The sequence below is a fragment of the Hypomesus transpacificus genome, unplaced genomic scaffold, assembly GCF_021917145.1.
Source record: "Hypomesus transpacificus isolate Combined female unplaced genomic scaffold, fHypTra1 scaffold_184, whole genome shotgun sequence".
NCBI classification, from domain to species: domain Eukaryota; kingdom Metazoa; phylum Chordata; class Actinopteri; order Osmeriformes; family Osmeridae; genus Hypomesus; species Hypomesus transpacificus.
In genome coordinates, this window is record NW_025813733.1 from 4,662 (window position 1) to 14,751 (window position 10,090).

The 10,090-nt window shown below is 48.6% G+C and overlaps 1 protein-coding gene across 1 annotated transcript; it reads right to left on the bottom strand.

Moving 5' to 3' along the window:
• Positions 1-2,249: 2,249 nt before the first annotated feature.
• rcn1 (reticulocalbin 1, EF-hand calcium binding domain) lies at positions 2,250-9,885 on the bottom strand. The gene is made up of 6 exons (XM_047051871.1): positions 9,328-9,885; positions 8,020-8,213; positions 7,681-7,859; positions 5,385-5,445; positions 4,164-4,363; positions 2,250-3,693 (listed from the first exon to the last, which is right to left on the bottom strand). The coding sequence occupies exons 1-6, from the start codon at positions 9,546-9,548 to the stop codon at positions 3,586-3,588; spliced, it is 963 nt and encodes a 320-aa protein (XP_046907827.1). The 5' UTR covers positions 9,549-9,885; the 3' UTR covers positions 2,250-3,585.
• Positions 9,886-10,090: the final 205 nt, after the last annotated feature.

A 10,090-nucleotide genomic window follows, 5' to 3' on the forward strand; every position in this document is an offset into this window, starting at 1 on the left:
AGAGGCAGGGCAGAGGAGAGGCAGGGCAGAGGAGGGAGGGTGGAGGAGAGGCAGGGCAGAGGAGGGAGGGTGGAGGAGGGCAGAGGAGAGACAGGGCAGAGGAGAGGCAGGGCAGAGGAGAGACAGGGCAGAGGAGAGGCAGGGCAGAGGAGGGAGGGTGGAGGAGGGCAGAGGAGAGACAGGGCAGAGGAGAGGCAGGGCAGAGGAGAGACAGGGCAGAGGAGAGGCAGGGCAGAGGAGAGACAGGGCAGAGGAGAGGCAGGGCAGAGGAGGGAGGGTGGAGGAGAGGGAGGGGGTAGTCTAAAACATTGACATACCCCAATACCCCCCCCCCCCTCCTCCCCTTCACCCAGAGGGCTCATTATCATTGGTGGGGTTGTCCTGATCTGTACAGACACTCATATGAGAACCGTCTAAGGGCATTACAGTACACACACACACACATACTGTGTGAGTGATTAGGAGCCCATGGTAAACACAAGGCGGGCAGGCTGTTAAATATGACCACAAGGCTTGCCATCGAGGCTATGTGAACACACACAAACCCTCCACACACACACACACCCCCCCCCCCCCATACACACACACAGTGACACATGCACCCTGACACGTGACACATCTCATATGTTGAGTTGAAGCACATATTAAACCATATTAAACCCTTAAGTATTTTCAGACTCCGTTATTCAAATGCTTGGCTCCACACTGACCCCCGAGTGAGATCATTAGACAGTCTAATGGGATTCATCAAGACCCAAAAGGCAGAAAAGAACATTCAAATATCTCTACCTCCATGTCACACATTCTTCTAAAACACATCAGATGAGTGAAGACACTAATTTATCAGTAAACTCATCTCTATTCATGGTCTGTGGTTTACAAGACAAGCCAGAATAAATTGTATACCTGTAACTGTAAAATACGAATGGAATAATACATAATTTAACATGAAATCTTTCATATTAAATATTGAACATTCTTTACGCGTGGAGTGGGAATACATTTCACTGGCTCTAACGAAATTGCTAAACCTAGGAAAATGTCAAGACCGTTTCTATGAAACAGCCTGAATGTTCAGTATGGCTTCACCACGTCAACCCTGGCACCTCCTGGGAGATTACGAGCTCTGGGTCTTCTCCCAGAGTCTGAGGAACGCTGATCCACAGCAGTAGCTTGTTTAATGACAGCATCATCCCAGCACACACAAACACTCACTTCCCGCAACTCTTAATTAACTTGGTTCTGCTTGATTTCCTGATATCTGATACCTGACAAACACAACCCTAACATGCACATGCACTCTGAGGTGTGAGTGTGCAGTGTGTGTGTATGGGGTGTGAGTGTGCAGTGTGTGTGTATGGGGTGTGAGTGTGCAGTGTGTGTGTATGGGGTGTGAGTGTGCAGTGTGTGTGTATGCTGTGTGAGTGTGCAGTGTGTGTGTATGCTGTGTGAGTGTGTGTGCGTGACACACTTCTCTGGGTTCCACGAGTGGGTTGGGGGCGGCAGGGTGGCTCCCTCCGTCACATGTGACAGTCACTCTGCTCCAGCCAGCGGCTACAGCTAGTCATCGACTCAACGAGATTATCCCGAGCAGTGTGTGCCAGTGTGGGAGTGTGTGTGCTGGAGTGTGTGTGCTGGAGTGTGTGTGCTGGAGTGTGTGTGCTGGAGTGTGTGTGCTGGAGTGTGTGTGTGTGAGAGAGGGGGAGGCAGAGAGGGGGGAGGGAGAGGGGGAGGCAGAGTGAGAGCAAGGAAGAGGGAGTGTTAGAAGTAGGTTAAGGAGGTGAGCGTGAGAGGGAAAGAGCAAACAATAAGAAAAATACACAGTGTCCAAGGTCTTACATGTAGTCATTTAGCAGACGCTCTTATCCAGAGCGACTTACAGTAAGTACAGGGACATTCCCCCCCGAGGCAAGTCGGGTGAAGTGCCTTGCCCAAGGATACAACATCATTTGGCACAGCAGGGAATCAAACTAACAACCTACTCTTACCCGACTCCCTAACCGCTCAGCCTTCTGTCCCCTGTCTTCTCACTGGTGTGTGTGTTCTCACAGGTGTGTGTGTGTTCTGACTGGTGTGTGTCTTCTCACTGGTGTGTGTGTGTTCTCACTGGTGTGTGTGTTCTCACAGGTGTATGTGTGTTCTGACTGGTGTGTGTCTTCTCACTGGTGTGTGTGTGTTCTCACTGGTGTGTGTGTGTTCTCACTGGTGTGTGTGTTCTCACTGGTGTGTGTGTTCTCACTGGTGTGTGTTCTCACAGGTGTGTGTTCTCACTGGTGTGTGTGTGCCCTACTCCAGGACACCTGATCTGTGTAATTCTCTGGTCAGACGTGGGTACTGAAGGGACTGGTGTGAAGACACGCCTCTTTCCCAGGCCCTCACGACAACGGCAGTCTAGACAGTCTCCTCCGAACTCTGGAACAGCGTGTCACACCATCCTACAGCCAAAACTCCTTTAGAAGTTGGCATTCTTATACGAAAGTGACTATCGATTTCTCACGTGAAAAATATACGAACAAACCGGTTCTAATTTTGGAAAGTGTATTTTTCTTCAACAAATAAACTCCCACTAATATACATCATAGAACATACTGTAATTCGGATGTACAGCATGAAGAGGTTTTGAGATAAGCAGAGTTCTGCACCCACACAACATCAGTTCCTGTCAGAACCCTCAGCAATATAAAACAAAAAAACGCTTTCACAAGGACATAAGACTCATTCTCAGGCATAAAATCTATATTCAGCAAATATTATACACATGCATGTCTTGATAAACAAAGAAAAGGATTGTGACCAACACCAAAAAAACAGCGAGCTCGTTTTCATGGTGTATTTAAAGAACGTGTAGAGGTCTTCCAAGACAACACATGTTGGTAACAGTTCAGAAAAGTAATCAAACAAAGCACTTTAAACATTGACACCACTTCTGTTACAGTCCGACGGCCCCAAAATACACTCATTATATCAAATGTTAATAAACAAACGAGTGTGGCAATCTCTGGAGGGAAACACAAGGTATATCAGTAACGCTCTTCACAACAAACCACTTTCAAGTTTAAACAACTCAATAAATTACAGTTGTAGAAGGACTCAAGGTTGTTCCGTCAAAGCTCCTCAATCAAGACGGCTCTCCTGAAGACCCAGACCCCTGTCCTCATGTCTGCCTGCTTCTGGGAGGGTTCTGGACACCACAGAACCCAGATCCAGGAACTACGTCTGACAGTGGCTGGTAGCAGCTGGGCCAGGGCGCTGGCTGGCTGGAAGGCAACACTGACGACACAAGAAGTTCAACACATCCCAGCTGAGGGAACTGGACCAGCATGGTCGAGGTGGACCTTGACCGACGGACGTTTAGTTTCCTGTCCTGTCCTGTGTGGTCACTGCAGGTTTGGGTCTGTGTCCCAGTCACATCCAGTCATCAGATATCATCTGTAGTGTTCACGACTGGCTGACCACAGCAGTGTGTTAAGGCTTTGTTTTGTCACACACACACACACACACACACACACACTCGAAGACATGCACTCATAAACAAACACATTCATATCCACACACACACACACACACCCCCTCTCCCAGTCCTGTTCAGAGCTCGTCGTGGTTCTTGGTCAGGTCTTCTCCATAGTTAGTGGCCTGACTGCCCACAAACATGTTCCAGTTCTGCAGGATCTCCTCCCTCGTCAGCATCTGGTCCTGAGGAGACACACAGACGGCTGTGAGAGACACACAGCACACACCTGACCCCCCCACACACACCTGACCACACACACACAGCTCCCTGACCCCCCCCCCCCACACACACACACACACACACCCCACACCTGACCCCCCCCCCCCCCCACACACACACACACAGCTCCCTGACCCCACATACACACTTGGGATTGGCCAGACCAGCTTCAGGTCTTTTTATAATTGCTTACATTTTTCTTCTTTATAAATACATTAAAATTTGTTTTATTTCTAATATCTAATTTAAAACAAAAAACACAATAAATAAATAAAACATTTCAACATGAGCTTGGTCTGGACAGACTGGCTCCCAGACTAACCTTGTCCTGGTCTGGACAGACTGGCTCCCAGACTAACCTTGTCCTGGTCTGGACAGACTGGCTCCCAGACTAACCTTGTCCTGGTCTGGACAGACTGGCTCCCAGACTAACCTTGTCCTGGTCGGACTCGTACACCAGGTGGCGTGCCTCTGCCTGGGCATGGTCGTAGTCCTGGGGGAGGATCCAGTGGCGGATCTCCTCCACGTCCATCCGGCCGTCCTTGTTCAGGTCCCGGAAGTCAGAGAACTGATCGCGCTCCGTGCGGACCCAGTCAGGCTCAGGACCGCCCTCCTCGTGAGCAAACATGTCCGCTGCAGCCAACACACACCCGGCAGGTTAGTGATGAGCTGTTCATCACCCGGCAGGTTAGTGATGAGCTGTTCATCACAGCTGTTTATTAATGTTACAACCTGGCTCAAGGTCATAACCCAGGGAACCACTTGCTGAGTAAAAGGTCAGTTATATATTTACTATACAGTGTATAAAGTCCAAAGACCACCAACAACGACAGTGTCAGGGAGGGACCGCTCACATGGGAAAGGACGTCATTATTAATAATCATAACTATTAATTCAGCAGATCGTTTCATTCAAATCAGCACACGAGGGGATGTAAACCAGCAAGCACACGGTCACATGTTCTACCACTGAGCTGTGCTCATGACAATGGGAGATGCCATAAAAACTGGACGTTTATGGTTTGGAAGGCCTTCGTAATAATAACATTAACTTGAATTGATATGGCGCCTTTCAAGAGAACCAAGGAGGCTTTATACCTAGCAGGACACAGGACCTGAATGGCCCCTGACCACAGAAACACTGTTGTCAGCCACCAACACAGCTTTGAACTCATGATTAGACCATGAAAAACACCAGGCTACTGCTGTTCCTCTGGGCCGCTGAAACCCTCAACACTGGCCTCAATTCAGGCGTCCTAAACTGAAAGATCTTTGCTGAATTTCTGTCTTACTTTAAGACTAAGCTTCATCAGTCTGGGAGACAGGGCTAAAGTGTTTCAGCCCAAATGAATAACCAAAGTGGAATTAATGACAGTGAAACCGTTTATGAAAAACATATCCATGACTGAAGATTTGGGGTGGGAATCTTTTGGTACCTCATGATTCCAATTGATTCTTGGGGTCACAAATCGAGAGAGAGAGAAAAAATTGATTCACAAAAGTTTTACATTTGTGAATCAATGGGAATCGCTTGAAGACTGAATCGCGATTCAAATGTGAATCGATTTTTTACCCCACCCCTACTGAACACCTAGGATGTGTGAAACAGTGGTGAGCAGTTATCAGATGAGGTGAAGGAGGACCTGTGGACTCACCGATGTACTCATCTTCATCCACATGGCCGTCTCCGTTCTTATCAATGTCCTCCAGGGTTTCCTGTTTGAGGTCAGAGTGCATGATGTCATCAAAGGGGGACGTGAGGGTCAGTGGGTCTCAGAGAGTCCTGCATGGAGCAGCTACCGGCCCCAGGCAATACGAGTGGAGCTATGATGATCTGCTCTTCACAGGGCTGACACAACGATTACAGATATGCTGCTGATGCTGGCCTGACCCCCATGGAAGAGATGCCATCCTGGAGATGTTGGAGATTTTGTACAGTACTGATGCTGAGACTTTGTACAGTACTGATGCTGAGATTTTGTACAGTAGCGATGCTGAGATTTTGTACAGTACTGATGCTGAGATTTTGTACAGTACTGATGCTGAGATTTTGTACAGTAGCGATGCTGCGATTTTGTACAGTACTGATGCTGAGATTTTGTACAGTAGCGATGCTGAGATTTTGTACAGTAGCGATGCTATCTGACATTTTGTACAGTAGCGATGCTGAGATTTTGTACAGTACTGATGCTGAGATTTTATACAGTAGCGATGCTGAGATTTTGTACAGTACTGATGCTGAGATTTTATACAGTACTGATGCTAAGATTTTGTACAGTAGCGATGCTATCTGACATTTTTTACATTAGCGATGCTGAGATTTTGTACAGTAGCGATGCTATCTGACATTTTGTACAGTAGCGATGCTATCTGACATTTTGTACAGTACTGATGCTGAGATTTCGTACAGTAGCGATGCTATCTGACATTTTTGTACAGTAGCGATACTGTATGGATGCAATTCAAGATTGGACTGGCCTTTCCTAGCACCAGGTTGTTAAGGGAGAAGCATAGACCATTTTCTGTTGACTTGGTTCATTTGTTTAAGACAAGTGTTTTAACTCTGACACCTCGACATGTACTCGAGGTCGATGTACCTGTCCTCTTCACTCGTGTTCAGCTCTGGCAGACTGGAGCACCAGCATGACCACTCTGGTGGTCACACACACACCTCCCCTCCTCACCCCTGTTTTCCTCCCCTCCCTCCCTCCCTCCCTCTCTCTCCTCCCCTCCTCACCCCTGTTCCCCTCCCCTCCCTACCTCTCCTCCCCTCCTCATCCCTGTTCCCCTCCCCTCCCTACCTCTTTCACTTCATCTCTTCACCCCTCCTCTCCTCCCCTCCTCACCCCTGTTCCCCTCCCGTCCCTCCCTCTCTCACCTCCCCTCTTCACCCCTCCCTACCCAACCCTCCCCTCCTTTCCCCCCTTTCTCCTGATTTAGGCTCCATGTCTTGTTTGAATCTTGCTAAATGCTTTATGACCACTTAACCTCCCCTGTCAAGTGGATGTCTAATAATAAACAAGCAGATGTTCATTAAAAATACAAATTAAAGTTTCATTCAGACCACTTGGTGCCTGACCGCGCATACAAACACACAAGTTCTTGTATCCGATGCTCTATAGACCCCATAGAGAATGACTGGTCTGTACACCACCTTAACAGGAAACCCTGTGTGTGTGTGTGTGTGTGTGTGTGTGTGTGTTATAGAGGGCTAAATATCTTAAGCACATCACACCTCAGAGACTACATTAAACCTCAAGGAGTTGACTAAGTTGTCACATATTAATGTCTGCCATTGTAACCGCACCCCCATTAGGACGGAGCACCATAATCTAGCTCCGAGCAGGAATTCACATACTCTCAGCAGCATTTCAGCAAAAAATTAACTATTAATATTTAACTGTGTCAAATGGCTAATCCAACTTTAATGAACACAGAATCTTAGTGCATTCCTGCCTGTGTTTGCCACGCGACTGCCTTCCCCGCCGGAGGAACTCTGATTCGGAGTGTAACCTTAAGTGGGCGGACACTGTCCCAGAGGAGACACTCCCAAACATCCACATTGAAACAAGAAGATAAGGAGTCAGATGGCTGAGCGGTTAAGGAATAGGGCTAATTGGGCAAGGCACTTCAACCTACTTGCCCCGGGGGAATGTCCCTGTACTTACTGTAAGTCGAGCGTCTGCAAAAAAATAAAAATAGAAATACACAAGACAAGTGGAGGAAGACCATCCTGCTGAAGTGATCTTCCTCACAGATGAAGATGGAGTCTCCCACATGTCCCAAGAACAAGGGAAAGGATCCCAAGGGTAAAGACCTCCACCCTCCTCTTTCTCCTCCACCTCCACCCCACCTCCACCCTCCCCTTCACCCTCCTCTCTCTCCTTCACCCTCCTCTCTCTCCTCCAACCTCCTCTCTCTGAACCCCCCCCCCCCCCCCCTGTGTCTCACCAGAACCACGATGTCCCTCATGTGGTCGAACTCCTCAGGGTGCAGAAAGGAAGTGAACTCCTCGCGGTCGGCGGCCGCGTCTCCATCCAGGTCAGCCGTCCTGAAGCGCCGCTCGTCTCGCGGCAACATCTTCCGGAAGCTGAACTGGTCGGTGGTGTCCTCAAACTCCCCGGGGTTGGCTGACGCGGCAGGAGAGAAAACAAACATATAAACACTCAGGTCTGACAGGCCCGTGAGGCAGGTCATGTGACGTGGGTGCAGCAGGCCCGTGAGGCAGGTCATGTGACGTGGGTGCAGCAGGCCTGTGAGGCAGGTCCTGTGACGTGGGTCCATCCTCACCCAGGTAGTATCCATACGTGGCCTGCTTGTACTCGTCCCAGGAGATCTTGTTGTCTTTGTTGAGGTCGTAGTCAGTCCACACCTTGGCCACGTTCTCGTACACATAGCGCTTCTGCACGCGCTTGATCCACGCCTTCAGCTCTGCGATGGTGATGAAGCCGTCACCGTCACCGTCGATCCGGTCAGCTATCTTACTGCGGAAAACACGGTAGTGCATTCACCGTCAGTCAGTACATCAGGGATCACTCTGTCCTGCGTGGATAAGCTCTTTGTTCAAGTTGTGTCTAAGCACTTAAGGTAAGAAGCAAAAGCCAATAAATTGAAGGGCTATATCCTAAAACACTAATTAACTGTCAGTAGAGTGGAATACAGCACTATCACTTATCAGCTGGATTCTATGTTGGCTGCTGTTGGCTATAAAAACCAGAGAGTTGTCTAATTACATATTAGTCAACTCTATGGTTTTCTAGCGAGAGGCCTGTAGTGATGTGATGAGGGTTTTCTACCCAGGAAAGAAGGGTTCTACCCCTGGGAAACTTATTTTTATCGCAAGTTGCCACGTTGTGATGTTACGTGGACCCTCCCACTAGAGTTCTTGAGGGAAGGGGATAGTGAGGGGAAAACCGCCAACAGCACAGCCCACGCCTAGTTCAGTCAAAGTGTAGTTCAGCCAACGTGTGTACAACTGTGCCAACATGTCATCTCGGCAGAGCGGCGCAGATCACGACTTCAGAGGATCAGTGTTAAAGACATGTTTCTCGACGGGAAAAACACCGAGGCAGTCTTCATGACACGTAGCATTGAGTGCTACTAGACCCATTCAAAAGGCAGTTAACAACGTTCTGTCAGTTGTATCTCTAACTTTCTCAACACCACAAAACTTCCTCCTGACTCTTTAATGCATTATCCATAATTAAGAACTACACTAGGCAATCATGACCCGGGAATGTGTGCGAGCGCAGAGCACTCGACATTTTTACGCATAATAATGTTCCGGTTTTATCCTTTGAATCTTGAATCTTAGATGCGGTAGCATGCAGATGTCTCGTTTGGGTGGCCGTTGTGAAATGTTAATATCCTCAAATCGGAACACACGCGACACAGCCATAGGAACACTGTTTTTGACCCACAAAGCACTCAGAACTTCGGACAAATGCAAGTCAGACAATGAGACTAAGTTCCTGCTAGCTTGCTAATACATCATGGAACGAAGCCGACTTGCCCCGTTGTCACAGCTGGATGAAGTTGAGCAAATCTTTCACTTGAACGACTCCAGCCTAGGGGAGGGGGCGAGCAAAGGAATCTTACCCGAGCCTGTCTTTGCTTTCCTCCGGGGTTAGTTGATCAAACGTCGTAGCCTCCTCTTTACCGAGGAAGGCCTCGTGGTCGAACTGATGGCTCTGATTGTCTTCGTTAGCTGGCCTCGCTAGTTCAGGTTCGTGGTGGACCCGATCTTTCCTCAGTGTGGGTTTACCGAACACTGCGCCGCTGCATAAGAGCAGGGCACACACGTAGGTGCGCACGTCCATCAGTAGCCTACAGCGGGTTTACAGGTCTGCTGTTTAGGAACGTACTGCTGTCTGTGTGGAGCTATGTGAACAACCCGAGGTTACAGACAGCAACAAATGTAGGCAATGTTATTAGCCTGCCCCAGACACTAACTTCAACAACCCTGGCTATCTTTCTTACTTTACGAAGCGCGGCAGTATTGACGAAACCCTGTATCCAACTACCAAGTCTTTCTGCAATGTCAGAGTGGGTTTTGTTACATTGCAGGTCATTTCAGAACCGCTATAGCCCGCCTTTAGGTTGTACTTTCGCTTCAAACGTATCCGACTGGTTGCTACGGGACACCACTGCGCACTACCGAACTTATTTCGTGTAACTTTATGCACAGCCACTCATAAAGTCGGTTTCATCTCAAGATCTGCCTCATTTGTTGTTAGTGTCGCTGCTATTGGTCCATTAGCTGTCCGTAACATGAGACGGGCATGGACGCCACGTAGCAAGCTGACACGCAAACTCACAGTCCCGTGGTATGTTCTGGGCTGCCAACATTGTTGAGCTCTTG